This window comes from Carassius auratus, unplaced genomic scaffold (genome assembly GCF_003368295.1).
Source record: "Carassius auratus strain Wakin unplaced genomic scaffold, ASM336829v1 scaf_tig00007284, whole genome shotgun sequence".
NCBI classification, from domain to species: Eukaryota; Metazoa; Chordata; class Actinopteri; order Cypriniformes; family Cyprinidae; genus Carassius; species Carassius auratus.
In genome coordinates, this window is record NW_020523828.1 from 1 (window position 1) to 21,473 (window position 21,473).

The following is a 21,473-nucleotide window of genomic DNA, read 5'->3' on the forward strand; positions in this document are numbered from 1 at the left end:
CTGATAATATTAATTACTGATAAAATAATTATTAATTACTGATAATTATAATAATACAAATAATAATAATATCTGATAATATTCATTACTGTACATTAAATGATGTAAGGATAATCAAGTAAATCTAGTTGCTTCAATCTGTGTTCATCTTGAAATATTTAAATTTATTTGTGTTTACGTTTAATTAAAAATCGTTATAGATTTCATACCAAAATTTTATATAAAACCACAACCCAAAGTTGGAAAGGGCCTTTATTTGGTAAAAAAATATCAACAATAAATCAGATCACCGGAGATATAAGAGTGTGTACAGGTTTCTCAGCAAAGTTGTAATTGCTGATAATTTAGAGGTCCTAGAAATGTCTCAAATATGATATAGTAGGCTTTAAGAATTACTATTATTACCTTGAGGTGCATGAACTTCTGCAGCGGTTCATACCACAACAGTAGTACAAGACCAGAGGGAACTGCAGCACACAAGAACGTGCTGTCTGTGTATGGGTTACGAGCTGAGGAAGAAAAATAACCAGAAAGTCAGCAAAGACATTCATCGGGGAAGAAATGTGTAAACATTGATCTATTGTGACGTAGGTAATGGTCCTCACCCACGCTACACTTGCCGACTGCCCTTAGTGTCTGCAATCTTCACTGACACAGCAAACTTCCTGTGAAAAGATTATTTTGAGTTAAAATGAGCACCATATAAGCTGAATAATTCAACTTTTGTTTGTTTCTTTGACCTGTGGATGATCCGTTCTGTGAAGCGGTTGGTGCCGAGGGACATGTGACCCTGTTTCCTCTGTAAATGCCCTCGCTGTTCAAACAGAGCTGTCAGTCTATGAGAGTAGAGATGAGACGATTTACCTGAGAATAGAATAAAATAAAACAGAATAGAAGTTTACCGACCACTGAGGAGTACATTAGATGTAGTTTTCCTGTAACTATACATTTATTCAAACAAACCTCAAATGAACTTTTAAAACATACATGTCTTTTAAAAAAATATTGTGTTTAATCTTTAATCTAATGGATGTTTGGATTTTGACAATATACATAAAGCACAATGGATTTTTTACTTGACCACGATGTACGTTTTGAGAATTTGGAATAAAACATTTAGCAACATTTTAGAGAAAATCATATTTATTTTAGAGAATGGCATTAGGGTTTAATATGTTGGTATTTTAGTGTTTAATGAACTTGATGAAAAAATTTAGTACTTTAATCTATTTTTTTATTATTCAGTGCTAACACAGTTTGTAATTTCTGAGCAAGTAATTCCTAAAACTGGTGGACTGTTACATCACAACATCTATAAAAATGTTACATACCAGAGATGGACATTAAGACATTGTTCATGACGTAAAGCCAAGTACATCTCTGTGGAAGCAACTGCAATCGAGAACAGGAGGTCAAATATTTTAATCATTTAAAATAAGATTTCATTCCTGAGTTGTATTTTTGTATTTGACAGAAACAGTTATTGAGTGAAAATACTAAATCATAATGTTGTCATGCACAACGATGCAGTAGCCAGCAGTACCTTTTCTAAAGTGTCTTCATGCAGTTCATTTAAGTTAAGGATATAAACACCCTCCTCTGCACCCAGAATTAAATATTGATCTGTGAGGAACGGAATGAGAAATCAAACAGAATTCAATAATACTCTGATTCTGTATTACTGATGCTAAAAAAAATTTCCATCTATTTTTAAATTAAATTAGTAGGATGAAAGAAAATCTGTACCTCTTGTTTTGGGCAAAACCCATGTCTCTGCACAATGAATTTTCAGTGGACATCCATTAAAGACTTTAGTAAAACAGGCCCCCATCTATGCAAAATGAATTATGCAATGTTTCATAACCACAGTACATCGGATGTAAATTTTAAGAAGATTTCTTAGGTTCATACATAGATACTAGGCCTAAAAGTGACAAACTAGTCATCAATTATTATGCCATGTCGTCACACTCTAATTTAGTAAAAGCCAGGTTTTACACATTTAAAAGGTGCTAGTAGGTGATTAAACTTACATAGACTTGGGGAGTGGGAGGAAGTCCGTGAGAATCTGCTCTCTATGAATTAAAGGTTAAAAAACACAAGGAACAGTTTCTATAGGACCTATTAGTCTGTCAGTAATACTTTTAGTTACTCAGAAAAACATATACAATGTGTATTATGTAGTGGGTTTTTGAGATCTGTCCATGGTGCTGAAACATCTAGCACTGCGCTACCCAAATAATGTGCTCGGTATAATGAAATAACACCAAAATATTTGATCTAATAATGTTTCAATGTTTCTTAATAGTGGTAGACAAAACAACAAAATCTGCACAAGGGATGCATGTGAACTAGTTCTTTATATCTGCCACTGTTTTTGATAAAAGGGCATTAATGTAGCTGAGATGTATTAAAGTGTGGGATACAAGCACACATAAGTGTAAGTCTGTTATTTGTAACATCCAACATTGTGTGACTCACTGAGTCCTCTGTTTTCTTCCTCATGGTGCTCCACTCTGGAGAAATAGCCGTGTCTCTGCTCAAAGTCCTTGTAAGAGTCCTCTGTTTGTCCTGTGTGTCATTACCATCAGGAACATAAGGGTCACTGTACCAGTGCCGCACATCCTGACTGCCTGAACACCTCAACAACGCTGACAAAATACAAAGAGAGAAAAGTTGTAAAACCTTGTATGGTGAATTTCCTATGTGTCTTGCATCTGCAGATAGTAATACCTGATTTTGGATTTAATACAGTATCAGGGCATAGAGTAGCACTGGGTCGAAGCGTAAGGTCCTTGTCATCCAGATTTAAGTCTAAAGAGCTCATGGGAGGAAGTGATGTTGTTGAAGAGACAGGTGGTGGGCTGAACAGCCCACTTTTCCTCTTACTCCACTATGAAACATCAGGAAATGTTTACTGCCTTGCATAATTTTTTATAGAATCATAAATTAATAATTAAGGACAGGTTATGAAATACCTCAAAATATGAGTGTCTTTTTACTGTCAAGCTTCTGAAAGAGAAAGGCAGTTCAAAGTGAATGACAAAATATTAGTATACACATGGTGCAAAGTATATTTCTGCTGGTTGAACATCAAAGATAACCAAAGATATTTTTTTTTAAAGAAGCAGAGGGAAAATAGAAGAACTATTTATCAATATGCTTATATACACACACATACATATAAATTATATATCTACTAACAAAAATATAAATAATAATCAATGCATAATTTAACTTATAGCTGATATAGATTTTTTTTTTTTTTTTTTTCATTAGATGCCACTCCACAAGGTGGCGCCAGAATATAAGTAGTTTCCCACCTATGCTGTAACTCCTCCTCCACTCTTTCAAAAAGACCCCTGCAGCAGTGAATACAGTTCAAATGAAAGGTTATAATAACTGTTTAAACCTGTAGTGCAATTATAAGTCCACATCAATCAACACTCACGGTGACTCTGGTTCATCTCCAGATATGCTCCAATCATCACACGATCCCTGGGAACATAAACATACTTAATTCAGTTGAGTGAGAACCATGAATTATGACACAAAGTACTTTATGAAGTGTGATAGGATGTGGTTTGTGTTTTCTTTGCCTCATTGGCATAGAGAGAACTAAGAGAGTGCAATAAAACTGACCAAGTCAGGATAGGGTTCGGTCTCTTTTCTCCTGGGAGGGGTAAATTTAACCTGGTCAACTGAAACAAACAACAAACACATATTACGCATTCTTCATTTACATATTTGCTCCATTTAAAAGGGTGAGTAGGATTTAGGTTTTTTTATTTTTTTGCTGACATTTGTCTACATTTATTTCATTAAAAAAAGGTAATACAGCAATATTGTGAAATACTATTACAATTTAAAATAATTGTTTTCTATTTTAATATATTTTAAAATGTAGTTCCTTCCTGCGATGGCAAAGATGCATTTTAATCATCATTACTCCAGTGTTCTGTGTCACATGATCCTTCAGAAATCCTTCTAATATACTTATTTGGTGCTCAAGAAACATTTCTTATTGTAAATGTTAAAAACTGTTTTGTTGTTTAAAATATTTTGGAAACTGTGATAAAATTTCTTCCAGAATTCTTTGAGGAATAGAAAGTTAAAAAGAACAACATTTATTTGAAGTACTTATTAATGCTGTTTTGCAGAATAAAACTTTTTTTATATATTTTTTTATTAAATGAAATTAAGAAAAAAGTACATACCCCTTTTGAATAGTAATGTAAGCATTCATAGATCTGGACAATATTAATCGATATTTAGTGATCATAAGATTCTGAACATGTTAGAATGTGGTTTTGAAGGTGTTTTTGTTGGTTGCATATATGTGAGACCTCCAAGAACTTCATACATTAGTTTGAACATCACTTCCTCATTTGTCCTAAAGAAGCTTCATTGTCTATCTGTCTGTGAATGCTGTAATCTTACAGTCAAAATGTGTGACAATGGATTCTCAGTAAAAGTGGCATTGCCTTGCCACAAGATAACACACACACATCACACTCTCCGCTTGGCCTCGAATGTGAGCACTGGATCCAGTTCATGCGAGTGAGTGTGTGAGGGGGAAGAGAAGGACATGCCATGACGTGTGCTAAACAGTACCAGCTCTATGAGTTGTGTGCCTATTGACATCACTGAAGCTATCCTCAATAGCAGCCTTGTTAAAGCAGCACCTCCTCTGCTACACATCCATATATTAAACTTTCTAATCATGCACACACTGTAATGAAAACAGACATGGCTCTGACACTGGAGTGAGTCATAGTTTTCTGAAGTTCACTGTCACTCGGAAAACAGAAAGATGAATACATATAATAAAGCAACATTTCATTCCGCTTCATGTCGGGTGGTTCTTTGCCTCCATGCATGTCATGCATTTAAATTGTTTAATGCAGAGCTAGCTGTAAATTATCCCTTACATAAAAAACATAATATTGTACCAAATATTGTCCAAATATTGATTTAAAAAAAGAAGAAAAAAACAGATGATATTTTAAAAATAATATAAAAGAATAGGACTGAATGGTGTGTATTGTAATATGTTAACATTATGTTAAGTGTAAATGTTACATTTTCAGTTTAAATAAGGGCAATTTTAACCAGAACTTACATCGTTCTTCTGATAAACTTCTTTCCACCCGCATATGTTTCCCTTTGGACGGGATTGTATCTGGGGCTGTATAACTTGCCTTTAACACACACACACAGAACAGACACTAAAACAACAGTACACTCTGACAAACTGAACTCTGACATGCATGTTTGGAAAAATAATTCAATTTCGTCATAAATTAGGGAAAGGTTTCCCAATAATCCTGAATCCTGTGCTTCTCCGTATTTCTCATTATTTGAAAAAAAATATTTTTTGATCACATGTATATTTGAAAGTAAATTGAAATACTTCAAGTCATTTTAAGAAAATTAAGAATGCTTTAATATATATATATATATATATATATATATATTTAATGCAGATGAAAACGATGCAGTGAGGGACAAACTTACAGTATTCACAATACTCACACTGTTTAAGGGTCTCAGATTATGTAATTTTTTTTACAGAAAAACTGGTTTATGGAGTTTTTGTCTAATAGTTTCTTCAGGAAAGATGCTTTGTCAGTTGAACAATCGGTATGTTGTTAAACCACAGTACTGTACAGTGAAAGTACTGTACTTCTGTCCCTCACGGCACCATTTTCATTCCTATCAGAAATTAAATATGACCTTACACAGTATTCCTGTGTTCAAGTCATGTAAAAATTACAATAATTATGCATACGACCCATAAGAAGTTTTGAATAAAAATAAATTTCTGTGCCAGAGCATACAGTATGAAGAGCTCAGAGTAGTTGCCATCCAATAATTACAGTAATTCCAACATAATGCAAGCGTGTCTTGTTCTCACCTCTTCATTCTCTTCAGGACTCAGTGGATGATGTTGGTCCGGGTTACTTGCCATGTCCAGCAGCTCAATCATCAGTTTTCTGGTGAGTAACTGTGTTACAAAGGGGTGCTGGGAAGAGTGAAAGCAGCAAAAATTTAAAACTTTTCTAGAAATACAAACTTTAATAAATTGCAGTATTGTACATTTAATGAGTATTTGTAGGGATGCTCCCATTCCCATTCATTTTTTTTCAGCAAAAATAAAAATCGCAATCACATTTTATCATAGCATTTACTTAGAAAGGATGCATGCCGTGTATATAACAGATCTAACTATTATTAAAAAAACACACACATATATATATAATAATAAATACATTAAAACACATGTATAGGTAAGTGATATTCAGCAGCAATGCTAATATTAACTTTGATTTTTGAGATTGATTCATCTATCACCTGGAGAAGAGTTTCTGCTGTCGGCCTCTTGCGAGGACTTTTGATTAAACACATCTTCACAAAGCTATGAAACCCTGCAGGCCTGCAAAGACAAGGACACAGCCCTCTCACCTATCATGTCAGGTACTCACGGGAAAACTTGCACTTTTCTTTACGTTTTCCATTTCAAAGAGAAATGTCATTTCTTTCTATGAGGTTCTGAGTCTCACCATTTGCTCTTGTCTTTTAGTTTGGGAGGCTGGAAGCTGCTCTTAGACATCAGCATCAGAGCACTACAACAGAAAAAAAAAAAAAACTCAGTACAAAAATGCTTTCTGTTCTCGTAAATCAAATAAATGAGTCATTCTGACCGCATGGGATGAAGGTCAAACATTGGTGGCTGTAGCTCTGCCAGCTCAATGGCGGTGATGCCCACTGCCCAGATATCACACAGATGGTTGTATCCGCCCTTCTTTTCCACTGCTGCCACCTCAGGGGCCATCCTAAAAAAAACAAAGACAAATTTCCATTAGATACTTCACAGTCCGATTGTCTTTCAGGAAAATGTAAAGGGTAAAGGGGTGAATTTATTCATTGAGCGTATGGAAATGTTTTGGATCATGCATTCTTTCTGTATTGTTATTAAACCTGTAAATGTAATATAAAATCACACACACACCCACACACACACTACCATTCAGGGTTGGTAAGATTTTATTAATGTTTTAAAAGACTGCCTTATGCTCCCTAAGGCTGTATTTATTTGATCAAAAATACAGTAAAAACAGTAGCATGATGAAATATTATTACAATTCAAAATACCTGCTTTCTATTTAAGTGTTTTTTTGATCCTTCACATGATCCTTCAGAAATAATTCTAATATGCCTATTTTTTTTTCTTTCTGCTTAACATTTATTATTATCAATGTTAAAAAGAGTTATGCATCTTAATTTGTTTATGAAACATTGTTATGTTTTATTCAGTATTCTTTGTTGAATCAAATGTACATATAAAAGTACAAATTTCTTTCCAAAGTAAACGAACAAAAAACCTTACTGACCTTTTGAGCAGTAGAGTAAATATTCTATAGTTTTTTAATTTTTAAGTAATTTAAGTAATTAAGTAATTTTGAGTGAACTATTCCTTTGCATTAATCATAAGGGACAGCGTGCTAATTGTTTTAAAACAAGACAATCCAGACTGTGTGATTCTGCAGGACTCAAAGGGTAAATCTTTGTGCAGATGGCTCACCAGTAGGGAGTTCCTATGAAGGACTTTCTCTTGGCAACAGAGGCACTGATCTCAGCCGCAACCCCAAAATCAGCTACAGAGAGAGAGAGAGAGAGAGACAGAGATGATAGAGAGAAAGGGAGGGATACAATAATCTAAAATGTGCAGCTTCAAACATCTGTGTCTTAAACCAAGAGTAGAATATGTATATCCGTACTTAGGGTTCAATGACACATCAAAACACTTACCCAATTTTACATCTCCTCGATCAGTAAGAAGAATATTAGCTCCCTATATTAGAAGAGAGGTTTATATTTTAATTAACAATTTGAACATAAAAAAAAATCACAATACAGTACATTGCCACCATCATTCAATGCAATTCAAATGTTTGAGGTCAGTATGATTTTAAAGGGAAACATTAGTACTTTTATTCAGCAAGGACAGAAAAGACAAACAAATTCTATTTCAAACAAATCCTGAATAAAATGCTTCACAATTTCCACTAAAATATCATGATATCTGAAGGATCATGTGACATTGAAGACTGGAGTAATGGCTCCTGAAAATTCAGCTTTGCATCACCAAAAAAAAAAAAAAAAACTATTTTCAACTGTAATAATATTTCACAATATTACTTTTTATTGTATTTTTAAGCAAATAAATGCACTCTCTGTCAGCATAAGAGACTTCTTACATAAACATTTCAAAAATCTTAAAGACCCCAAATATTTAAACAATATTGCACAATATTTCATAGAAAAGCCTTATTCACCTTAATGTCTCTGTGTATTTTGCCTGTCTCATGAAGATGATTCAATCCCTGGGTAAGACAAAAACAGAAGTCTTCTCAAAATGAAGAGATGTGTCATTGTGAAAAACGTGTGCCTCTAAAGAGCTTTTTAAATTATTAATTATCCTCACCTGGAGTGTTTCCCTGCAGACGTAAGCAATCTGTTTTTCCTTTAAAGGTCCGGTTACTGTGAAGGGCATTATATTATATATTATTTACTCTCTCTTAACTAGGGCAGTGGTTAAATGCAGCCATTAAACCCTCAAAGGAATAGTTCACCTCAAAATGTGAGATGGAATTGTTGTTAGGAAGAGACTAAAATGTATAGTGGTTCATGGAAAATATTTTTATGTATATATTATATTTTATGTATATATTTTTTTAAATACAAATTGAAAAAAAAGAAAGAAAAAAAGTTGTTTGAGCTTGTACCAATACGAGTAATGAATTGTAATTTTTGAGTGATCTATTACTTTAAGAAGCTTAAATGAATACTTCACCTATGAAATGAAAATTTGCTGAAATTGTATTCACCCTCAGTCCATCCCAGATGAGTTTGTTTCTTTATTGAAACAGATTTGGAGAAAGTTAGAATTCAATCTAACTGATGGATCCTCCTCAGTGAATGGGTGCCATCAGAATGAGATTCCAAACAGCTGATATAAACGATACAATAATCCACCAGTAACACAAGTAATCTACAAGCTGCATGTTTGTAACTAACAGAGCAATCATTAATATGTTTTCAACCTTAAACCATTGTTTCTGATTAAAATACAAGTCCTTAATCCATAATTCTGCTTGCTTCAGTAAAAAGTTGTCTTGTATGAATCAGGAGAGAACTATGCACAAATCAAGCACCATTTACAAGAATTAGAAAAAAGCTTAAAACAGTTCTAGACAAATATGTCTGTGAATATTGATGTGGGAGGACAACAGGGGATGTGTTACTTTTTCAGGGGATGGGTGACTTTTTCACTGGATGGAGCATTATTATGGATTACTGGATTTAATATGAACTCATATTTTGGCCAGAAGCAAAAACACATTAATAGTAAACTTATTTCTTACAAACATGCACCTTTTCCTCTACAAGATGTTAACTGATGGACTGGAATCATGTGGATTACTTGTCGATTATTGTGATGTCTTCATCAGCTGTTTGGACTCTCATTCTGACGGCACCCATTCACTGCAGGGGATTCATTTGTGAACAAGTGATGTAATTATATTTTTCTTCGAATAAAATTATGATCTTGGATGGCCTGAGGATAAGTACATTTTCAGCAAATTCCTTTAAGGTACTTAATAATAACTCTTTCCTATGATTTTCAATAATCTCAATGATTTCACAAAATACTGTGTGTGGTTCACTGTATACCTTGGTAGATATCCTGCAATGATCCTCCCCCACAGTATTCCATGCAGATCCACAATTTACTATTCCTGAAAAGTAGAACAGTTCAGAGCATGGTCTTTTGATTCAATGCACACAGAACATTTTCAATAGATGCATATGCGCACACACATATCTTACAAACATGACAAGAATGGCATAAACATTTTGAAAGCTTGTGAGTGGGAATGCATGCCTTTTAAATAATATTCGGGAATGCACAAGTCATCTAGAGCATGTACTGACACACCTCATGCTACAAATCCTACTAAACAAGTCTGGGTGATTTGTGCTTCATATCTGATTGTGTAACTCTGCTGGTAGGGGTATAAAACATGCTGTGGAATGCACCTTTCTATGCCCTGACAACTACTGGAGAAATACCAGGCAAGGCACAAACATTACTGTACCTGTGGTAAGTGCCATAATAGGCCACAATGTTCTTGTGCTTACACTCCTTCATCATTGTTATCTCCTGCTGGATGGAGGTGATGTCATCACCTGAATAAGCAGTGAGATTATTAGAAAAAAAGAGTATATACTGAGGAAAAAAATGTCTATTATCACAAAATATTGGAATTATTTTAAATCAGAATGTAGTGATTGGCAAATCTGACATAATGCAGTCCAATCATTTTTAAAGTAATATTAGTGCAAGCCATGAAGTCTTCTGAGAACTATAATTATGTGTAACTATAAAGCTCATTATAATATAAATCCTTCATACAAGGAATCGATCCAATAAAACCCCTTTAATTTTGAGAGATTAGTTAGGAACTGCGTACACTTCTAAAGGTTGACTGTATGTTCTCTAAAGCACTGATGCATGAAAATCTCCCAATATGTAAATGTGATCTGGTCAAAAACGTATCACTTTAAAACTACTCACACACCTGGATCCAGTTTAACAATTTTGATAGCAGCCATTTCTGAGCTCCTAATGTTTCTAGCCTGAAAGAAAATACATGATATTGCATGATGAACTGGAAATCAGATTGCACTTTGTCTTTTATAACAGTATAAATTATAAAATGGATAATTATGACTCTTGATATACAGCATGCATTTGTGACTGTGCGCAAGTTTTATATTAGTATGTATTAATATGTCGATACCATTCAAATGTTTGGGGTTGGTAAGGTTTTTTTTGAGAGAAGTCTCTTGATCTCACCAAGGCTGCATTTATTTGATCAAACATATAGTAAAAACTGTAATAATATGAATTATTATTACAATATAAAATAGCTGTTTTGTATTATAATATTTTTTTAAACTTAATTTATTCATGTAATGGTAAAACTGAATGTTCAGCCTTGATCATTCAGAAACCATTCTAATATGATGATTCATTTCTCAGGAAACATTTCTTACTATTATCAATGTTATGAACCATTCTTATGCTTTATGTTTTGATGGAAACCATGATATATTTAATTTAATGCATCCTTGCTAAATAAAAGGCTTTGATTTCCCTCACAGGTTTAACAATTAGTTATAATCCCGAGAAGAAGAATTGTTTTATTATGATTTATTATTTATGCTACAAATACATTTCTTTCAATGGAATTATCAGAACATTGCTGTCTATTAGCCATACTAAAATCACTGCAGCATTTAACTGGCTTAGTAGTCAAATAAACATTTCACAATGTATGTAAATGAGCAAATGTAATATAGAGATGAGCAAACGCGACTTTAAGGACATGTTTACTTTGGTGAAATGCTCGGGATGTTGTAGAAAAGCCAGGAACAGATCCAGCTCACCCAGCAGGCATCTTAATGACAAATATCCAAGTGTCAGTGGCAGCCTGCTGTGTCCTTGACGGTAACCTTGTCCTATAGCTACTGCAGGGAGCTGACGTACTTCATTGTTCTAGACCGTATGATGCTGCACCATTAGTTAATCACTCATTCCATCTAGGAAGGATTCTATCAATTTACTATAAAACCACTAATACCACTAGCCAAGGATTCATCAAATTCATAAAGCTGTGGAATTAAAGAAATAGTTCAAAATCGGCTTAGAATGTACTAAGTGTACATCCAATATATAGAAGAGTTTATTTCTTAATGGGAACATATTTGGAGAAATTTCGCTTTACATCGCTTGCTTTCCCTAATGGATCCTCTGCCATGAATTGGTGCTGTCAGAATGAGAGTCCCAACAGCTTATAAAACCATCACAATAATCCACAAGTAATCCACACAACTATCAATTAACCTCTTGTTAAGCTAAAATCTGCATGCATGTCTGTTATGAACAAATCCATAAAGACACCTAACTTCAAACTGTATAATATTGCTTTCTCCAATGAAAATTTTGTCTCGTCTGAATCAAGAAAGAAATATGTACAGTTTTTCTAAACAAACATGATGGTGGATTTGATGTGAGAGGACAACAGGGGATGGACCTTTTCAGGTATTATGGACAGAAGTGACAGAGTAAAGTTAAAATGCTTTAATGATGGATTTGTTTCTTAAAATCATGCAGTTTTTCTCTTCACAAGATGTTAATTGATGAACTGGAGTAGTGTGGATTGCTGGTGGAGTATGGTGATGTTTTTATCAGCTGTCTGGACTCTCATTCTGACAGCACCCATTCAATTCAGGGGATCCATTGGTGAGAGCAAGTGATATAATACTAAATTTCTCCAAATCTGTTCCAGTGAAGAAACAAACTCATTTGCATATTAGATGGCCTGAGGGGAAGTAAATTGTAAGAAAATTTTCATTTTGGGGAAAACTACTGCGGTAAACATGCAACTCATGCACATGAAATATGTGCTATACAGAGCAGATTGTTTAATAGTAATGACTGGGCCTATTATGAATATAAGCCAGACAAAAAAAGGTGGACCTCCATTTTTGCTTTTGGCTACTCATAAACATAACAAATCAAGCATTTCTGGACAAAACCTGGAACTTCACTGAGCAGCCTTCCTGTTGTTTTTTCCAGGCATGCCAGAGAGCTTCCGGTCATGACTAAACCAACAGTGCAACATTCTCTTAATGGTTTAACGTTGCAACCTGAAATAACGCAGCCACATCCAAAGAACAATGGTTTTGGGTTGGATATCTGTCAACACTTTGACCAGAAATCTCCAAAGCTTGTTATTCTTTATGCTGGCATAGACCTGACAAGTCCATCAAACACAAAACAGACTGTTTCGTATGAAATATTCTCAGTATGAAATATTTTTAGATCTCGAGATCTTTCTGAGTCCAAGTGGAGAGAGCTAGAGCACACTAGAAAGCATTCTTTGTGCATTGTAAGATGGGTTTTGTAAGGGTTCTTGGCTCACCCACTGATTTATGATAAAGTGGACTGTGTTAGGGATGGCTACAAAAGAGTGACACAACCTCTTTATTAAACACATATAAAAGAGACAGACAACAACATATTTGCTTGTACAAACTTCTTTCTATGTAGGGAGGACTACATAGTTTTAAAGTTCAGATTTGTAACATTCCTCTAATGGTGCAGTTGTCTCAGTATGATAGCTCTTAATTCACGTCAAATTTCTGAGTAAACCAAAAGATATACTACTTTAAAATCACAAACTACTTTATATCCGATGATATATTTTTAAACTATGATTTATTTATTTATTTTTTTTAAGTATTTTATTGAGGAAATACTTAGATGGCCTAACAAAGACATTTAAATAAAATAAAAGTGAATCGTATGTGGATGTCCGTCTGTGTGCATCAGTTTGAGTTCCTTGTGTTGGATGGAGTGTGTGTCTCTGAACACATGCTTTGAATTCTACAAAACTAAACAGTCCAGTTTGTCAACTAACATCATGTCTGTTTTCTTGAAACATTCCGCCTAAACAAGGAAATTAACAACAACAACACCGGAGTAAAGAAACATCAGTTGAGCATCAGCAAGGATCCCCTTAAATGTTATCAGATGGTACTTTGACATTTAACATGGTTCTGAATGATAATCATATCATGATTCATCATATGTATCATATTCATGGTACTGGTACTTCAGATAATAATGGCACTAATGTCTAAAAACATGCCATGGATATAATTTCCAATAGGCCTACACTACTTGTTTTGTAATACAATATTTAAAAAGTTATTCAGTCCTACATTACATTCATACTTAAACACTTCGTGCAATTTCCAAACAATAACCTTTGTGCTAATATATTCATATACATATACATATATATATCACACACACATAAAACACACATTTCTTTCTTACCTTAAAAACTTCTCCATAAGTGCCGCTCCCGATCAGTTGAATAAACTCATAATCATCCAAGGGATCTAAAAAGGAAACTCCTATAGAATTCATGGCCGCAGCACTTTGTATGTTTCACTTATTCATGACAGCTGTCACACAGTTTGATGTGCAGTAAACTCGTCTCATCCTGGTGCGCCGTCATCTAAGGATTTAATAATAAAACTGTATAGATTTAACTATAACTCAATGCAAAGCGAAAGCTAAACTTCATGTCCACATCCAGTTTACCAGGCAATCACGATCTTCGTTTCTCTCACACAAGCGCACAAGCAGGAATGTCCGAAAGCATTCAGAGTCGGATCTTTTCAATGAATCACAAAACTGGTTCGAACGATTCATTAACGAATAGGACTGAACAGGTCCACGCAGTTCTAAGCTATTCGCTGACTGGTTGTAAACGAGAATTGTCTCTTTCGAACACGTCTTGTTCACAAAATATATACAATTTGGTTCTAACAAATATAATCTTATTTAAACGTACAATTTTTTCAGTATTTTAATCTTTCAGTATTGTTTAATGCAATTGGAAAATGTTCTAAGATTCTATCTTTAATGTGAAGCTGGGCACGTGGAGTTGCAATAAAAATAATTTTAACAAAACGAAATAAACACGAAGCGCAAAAATGAACCGCAAAGGCTGGCATCATTGGAACGTTGACTGAGCACAGTGGAATGCGAGGAACTTCAGTGACGTAAAACACTCACCTTTTAAAAAAGCTTTTTGAAATGAACTATTCTAAAGAACCGATTCGCAGACACGAGCGGACTTCACCCATCACCAGACGCGATACTCTTCAATGCGTTTGCGCATGTGCAGAGCATCAATGGGCGACTACATTGCAACGGTTTACATACAATAATCCTTCACAACATGGGTGACAGTAAATAAATGGCAGTAAAACACTCACTTGTTTTGTTCAAGTTGTTTATTTAGAGGAAAATACACTTTCACGTCAAGAAAATAGTTTTTCTTTTTTAAACTGAAGCACTGCACTTGGCATTTTTCAAAAGGATACTTACTATGACACTATCACATTGAGAACACATATGAAATTCAGCAGTTCTGTGGACAATAACAAAACAAGTGCAAGACCTACATATACAGGCTGAATCCCAACATTGTTTTCCAACACATTAGACTTGTGAAGCAAATAAAGGTTCACTGTATCGCAGACAAAATGTTAGCTGAAAAAAAGAATAGCATCTTTTCTAAAATCCTGATAAAAACAAAATATAATCACTTTGGCTTGTTGTAATTTGGATTCTATCTAATAGAACTTATTGTAATGATTTAAAATTAAGGCAAATCAATAAAATTACTTTATATTAAAATCAAAAAGCATAATTGCTGGTGCATGATAGGTTTTCTGACTCCAACTTGTAATGATTTTAATTCAACTGAGCATCAGCTTATCAAAACATTTGATAAGAGTCAATCTGAAAATAAACAAATTAACTTCACTCCAGGTGAACAAGTGAAAAAAACAAAACACTAGAAACGAGTAATTCTAAAGAGTTTTGCGAGGGCGTTTCATGAAGGACAAGGTGTAATCTCCAGAAGGAGTGGGTTTCTGTCTCTTCATCTGCACTTGGGACTGGGCCGTGAGCTGCAGTTTAATGGCACTAGAGTTGATCTTGGCCGCAGAGAGCAGCTCCTTCATACCCTTCATCTTCTCACTGTGGAAAACCACCACCGGACCGCCCTGCACTATCGGTGGCTGGGTAGGAGAAGGAGTGGGACTTGGGGACGAGGGCTCATTTTTTTCATCAGACTCTTTACCTCGAGTGCTAGCAGAGGAACGTCTGCGTCCTCCTTCTCCGCTCACCTTTTTGGGCACTGGATTTTGAGCAGGCAATGTTGCACTTGGAGATGATGGTCCTGCTTGTTCATCTAACTTGGATTCTCGCCTCGGGACCCGTCTACGCCCCTCACGCAGGTCTTCACTGGATTGGTCATCGTCATCCACTGGTTCTGCATCTTTGGTGATGATTGACACTTTTTGCCTGATCTGAGAAAGAGCGGAAATATAGAGTGTGGTTATGAATCCCCTTTTAATGAAACCTCAAAGGGAGAAAAACCGCGGGATTTTACCTGTGCATCAAAGCGACTAAGGGACTGAACCAGATAGGTGGCCCAGCCTACATGAAGCACTGGCGTGGGACTTCCTTCTTCCCATTTACAAATACCATCATAGAACCGAAGTAAGTGAGCAAAGCATTCTGGGTCCTGAAGGGCAGACAAAGCAGCTACTTGTCTTGGCGGGTCCTTTGAGGTAAACGCATGAATAGAGGACAAGAGAAACATTTTTTACAACCATGTTCTAAATAAAATAAAAAAAAAAGTATTTTTTTTATGCAAAATTAAACAAGACCTCCTTTTCCGTTTCATCAGCCCCTTCACCACCACTCTCAGCACCAGCTGCTGTCTCTTTAAGGAGGGTGGGAATGACATCATTAGCAATGTCAAAAAACTCCTTATAGATCTCTTCATCCTCTCTGCAGTAGTTGTAACTATAGACCAAGAAAAAACAAGTTATGGAATTAAATATTGCATTTTATTCTTGACTTGACTGGAGCAATATTAAATTCCATAAAAAACTAATATATATATATATATATACACACACACACACACACACACACACACAATGTAATCAACAATGCTTTCTGATGATTACATTGTTTATAATGCAGCAAATAGTTCAAAGCAACACAAGCAAAATGAAAACACGTCAGAAGGACAGAGGATAGGAGCTAATGTTGTCATGAAGGAAGACGAAACAGGAAGAGCAGGAAAAGGAAGTGGATGGGAGTGAGCATTAGTTCTAGACATGTTATGTGCAGACATCCTTCAGGACATTACAATAAAGTATTTTTAGTACTCTGTCCACTTGCACTGTGTTTAGAGGGTGGAAAGTACAGATTGTTTCTCCCGACAGGGACCAAGGCCAATGGTAAGACAGGAATGATCTTTCTAAAGACAAACAGCGTGAGGCAAAACAGACAATGCTGGCAAACGGCACATTTTCCATTCAGTAAAAGCATTCAAGAGGCTTGAGAGGTTATCGTATTGCCATCTAATCGTGATTGTGCAGCATTAATAGACACATTCTAGGTTTAGAAATTCATTTAGCCATTTTACATAAATCTTTCTCTTTACTCAGATTTAAGAAGTTTTAAACAGACAAATTTGACAATACAATTTATGACACCGTAATAAAAATAAAACACTGCCCCCTGCTGTTGAAGTAAAATTAAATAGGAGATACATTTATTTAGTTTAGTGTAGGATTATTACTTCATCAGACGCAACTTAAAATTCAATATCATTTGATATTCGGATTTCTATGGTGCTTGACTTACTCTTGCATTACTGAAGCAGCCTCTGACCAGGAACCTAACGCCTCTTGGACGTTTCTGTGCCTATAATGATACCCTGCTAGATACATGAAAGGGTATATGTGCTCGTTGTTGTAGTATTTCTTAGCCGACTCGACAGCCTGGAATTAAATAATAATAATAATAATACAGATCAGGTCTTTAATAATGTCAACCTTGTAAATAACTCTGATATACCTAAAGTCGTATACCTTGAGGTGAATGGAGAGAGGGCTTTCCTTGCCAGTCATTGGTTCCTGATCTTCAAGGTCGGCCAAAGTGCCCATTGCCATAGGATACCTTCAAAACACCCAATACAAGAGAACAAACATTCAGAAAGATACAATAATCAATCATATGAGTTTCATCCCTGCTCTGTATTTGTGATTTATCAGAAACGTGTGTCACACCTCTCCAGATCCCCTCGATCATATAGCAGCCATAACAGCCTCTGCAAGATAAAAAGTAAATGCATTAAAAACATGAGTCTGAATGACAATAGAAAGATAAATATGCATGCTTGTGCTTACATAATGTATATGCCAATGTAATTACAGTTAATAGTACAAAAAATGGAGATGAAATACAATGCAAGAAACAGAGGATTATGTGGTAAAACAAACTAAATTTGACATACTTGCTGGAGCTGGAGTAACTCTGTGCTGTCAGTGTGCAGATCTAGAGACGGATTGATGGCGCAAACCATGAACGCTACCTCCATATTCCTGTTGCATTTCATGTAGGAGCCTTTAAGATACAACCAGCTCTAAGAAGATGAGGAAATAAAATGAGGAACAGATTAATAACACGCGATTACAAAACTAAAGAATTGTTTAACATTTACACTAATATTCAACAATTTAGTGTCTGTAAGATTTATTCATTTTTTTCTTATGCTCACCGAGATTACAGTAAAACAGTAATGTGTGAATTATTATTATTATTAGCATAATTAAAAATAACTTTTTATATTTTAATACATTTTAAAATGTAATTGATTACTGTGATGGAAACTTCCAGTGTCACATAATCCTTTACGAAATATTTTAATTTGGTGCTCAAGTAACATAACTCATTATTAGCAATGTTGAAAAAAGTTGTGCTGCTTAGTTTTCTGGAATCTGTGATAAAAAAATTCTGGAAACTTGGATGAACAGAAATCTCATAAGAGCATTTATAAAAAATAAAAAAAAAATCTTATTATAAATGTCTTAATGCATCCTTGCTGAAATATACTTTTTTTTCCTACTCAGCCAAAACTATTGAACGCTACTTTAGGCATGGTGTTTTTTAATAAACTGTGTTTTAATATGTTATGGTGAACATGAATAATAGAATATTACAAACCCTTTCAGTGATTCCGGCACTGACAGTCTGCCCTCTTCTGTCTTCGTTGCCCTTCCCATGCCATGTGACCTCTGCAGTCTCTTCCCCACCCTTGCCGAAGATCACCCAGGCGTGGTCCTCTGAGAGAGCAAGATGAACATCCTTCAGGCCCAACACCTGACATGCAGCTACCACTGCAAAAGCAACTCCTGAGCTGTCCAGCTTTGTGCCTTACAGAAACAGAGAGCAAAAAAAAAAAAAAGCTATTTGAGTCTGCCTGGACAAAATGTTACCATTTGATTAGATACACTAAATAAAAAAGACTTAAGGAGTTTTACCTGTGATGAGACTGAAGAGGGACTGAATATGTGCCCTGTCCTTGAAATAAGACCGGCTAAGACTGTTCCAGATCACATCCGAGACCTTTTTCACCAGCTCACGGCTGGATCCGCCGGCCGGTTTGCGGTACTGTGACAGGTCCACGGCACCAAGAATCTGGGCGGTGAAGCGTTCGTAGAGAGCAGATATAAGATTCAGCTCTACTGTAGGGAAGCAAGAGTCGAGGCAGTCAGGATTAAGAGGTTCAAAGCGAACGCCTGGGACATTGACAGGAACAACTCTGTTGACAGCCAGGAAGTGCTCTACAAAACCCAGCACGAGGGACAGCAGGGCCAGGTCTGGTTCTGGGTTGCTAAGCTCCGACTCGAAAAGCTGCACCACTCCATCAATGCCCCGAAGAGGGAAATGCTTCTTCTGAGCCGACCGAATCCCCATGGCTAGTGGTTGAGTTCAATCCCAGTCTGATTCAATCTTAAAAAATATGAATGCATGAATAACTATAATAATAATATGGTGTAATCTTAATAAATAAATACACAATATTATATATATATATATTTTTTGAAAGTCCAAGTAGAAGCTTTCATCAACATATTTCAGCCCAGTGTGTTCTGTAGATACTTAGAATGTATTTATATAATTTTTTGATAGTGTGAGCAGGTGTATAGGCTAATCTTTGCTTACTAAACTATATCTATAAGAGGGGGAAAAAGTTAATTTCTGGTACTATAGTACAATACTTTAAAATGAACCTTAGTTCTGCATGAACAATTTATGTTTTATTTATACATTTTTTTTTTTTTTATTTTTTTTTTTAAGTAGTGGCCATAATCTAGGGGAATTCCCAGGGACACGTGTAAGACCATTTCTTTCTATCTTTTTTTAAATGCAAAATACAGCTTGCACAAAATACAAGCTGAACATGACATTAGGCTCGTTTAATATGTTAACCATATAGTATTATTATTGCATGCTAAAGTGTGGTTTAGAATGGTTAACTAAAAGGAGACAGTGCATGAAATTTGAGCATGGAAAACAACGCAACTTCATCTCATGTGCGTCTGGGCGGACATCTGCGTGATGATGATGCTGCAGCTAGTTAGCTTATACAATATTATCCGTTTCTAGTGTTTTACGGCATAAAGGCCGCTTTAAGTGAACAGATTGTTCTCTCCTTACTTTCTAGACAATGAAACGCCGCTAGGGTTCATTCTTACCACATAACGTACCTTTGTTGAAATTATATCCACATGCTTTTGTTTTGCCCCTGCTTTTGCCGCGCAGTAGACAGAGAGACGCTCCTACAAATACCTGAGACCTATACAATGTGTCCGCACGTCCAAACGTTGCATCGACTGAATACTGCTTATTCCTATTGTGATCATATCAGCGCAATAAAAAGTGCTTCCTGTTATCTACAAGCATTTTGGGAAATGTAGTTTTCTTTTTCATCTTCTTCTTCTTCATCATCTTCATCTTCTTCTTTGACGTTTTTAGGCTTTAGGTGTATATACCGCCACCTACTGGAGTGGAGTGTGGAGAATTGACGTTAGGTAAAATCAAAAAAGGCTACAAAAAAAATAATAATTCTTTAAATCCTGTTCATTATCTTTGAAGTACTTACATAGTTTGTGAATTATGTCTATGCTTGCATCTTTATTTAACAATTTCTGAAGTGAGATCTGATTAAGTGCTTTTTTATTTTATTTTTTAGTTACTTTTTATAATTTTATTAAAATATATTCAACTGTTGCAGGAAGATCACATTTGATGCAAAGTCCAGACTCATGTTTTCCTATTACAGTTTTTCTCAGTCACTTTGGTGCATTTCAATTTGGAAATTAAATTCTCAAAACTACTCGTACAACCTCCACAATGTCATTTATACACATCATAAAACCAGTTTCTCATTCTTTTGAAGAAGTTCGGATTGCTTTTATACATTCATGCAATTGATTATGCGGATTCCTGTACATTATCAGTTGCTAATGTCATTTTGCTCAAACTGTATTATATAGTTTTCTGTGCAATAGTCTTACCCCTAAAAACATCTAGTCTTTCATCGTATAAGTCAATAATTTTTTACACATTATTACAGTTTTTCTCAGTCACTTTGGTGCATTTCTCAAATCAGAAATGAAATTCTCAAAACTGCTTGTACAACCTACACATCATTCATCATCCATGATTATATGGCATACATAAGCATATGGCATACTGTTCAATACAGTAACTGTCATCCAAAATGTTGCCATAGTTTACATCATAACATCCCTCCAGAGTACACTGTTATAATGACAACATGACTAAGTGATTGTCTTATCCATAAACTATGACACAAGGACTTGTCATTCTGATGGCACTGACATGTTCATTGACACAGATATTTATTTTTGAGAGATGAACTAAGGAT

At 35.2% G+C, this 21,473-nt stretch overlaps 1 protein-coding gene and 1 pseudogene across 1 annotated transcript; both read right to left on the reverse strand.

Annotated features, from left to right (window-relative positions):
• Nucleotides 1-318: 318 nt before the first annotated feature.
• Nucleotides 319-14,311, reverse strand: LOC113071380 (mitogen-activated protein kinase kinase kinase kinase 2-like; annotated as a pseudogene).
• Nucleotides 14,312-15,465: 1,154 nt separating this feature from the next.
• Nucleotides 15,466-20,471, reverse strand: LOC113071381 (menin-like). The gene is made up of 10 exons (XM_026244722.1): nucleotides 20,290-20,471; nucleotides 19,060-19,531; nucleotides 18,743-18,951; nucleotides 18,033-18,161; nucleotides 17,806-17,846; nucleotides 17,608-17,695; nucleotides 17,381-17,517; nucleotides 16,390-16,528; nucleotides 16,110-16,283; nucleotides 15,466-16,026 (listed from the first exon to the last, which is right to left on the reverse strand). Exons 2-10 carry the CDS (start codon nucleotides 19,493-19,495, stop codon nucleotides 15,526-15,528), a joined length of 1,854 nt encoding a protein of 617 aa, XP_026100507.1. The 5' UTR covers nucleotides 19,496-19,531; nucleotides 20,290-20,471; the 3' UTR covers nucleotides 15,466-15,525.
• Between the last annotated feature and the right edge of the window lie 1,002 nt (nucleotides 20,472-21,473).

Bases quoted from the DNA above. Each gene is read 5' to 3' on its own strand.
- LOC113071381 (XM_026244722.1), bottom strand. From the start codon at position 19,495: ATGGGGATTCGGTCGGCTCAGAAGAAGCATTTCCCTCTTCGGGGCATT. The intron at 16,284-16,389 runs GTCTTGTTTAAT...TTTACCTCAAAG, and splicing joins CTGATGAAACGGAAAAGGAG to GACCCGCCAAGACAAGTAGC. The intron at 16,027-16,109 runs GTAAAATCCCGC...GCTCTTTCTCAG, and splicing joins TTAGTCGCTTTGATGCACAG to ATCAGGCAAAAAGTGTCAAT.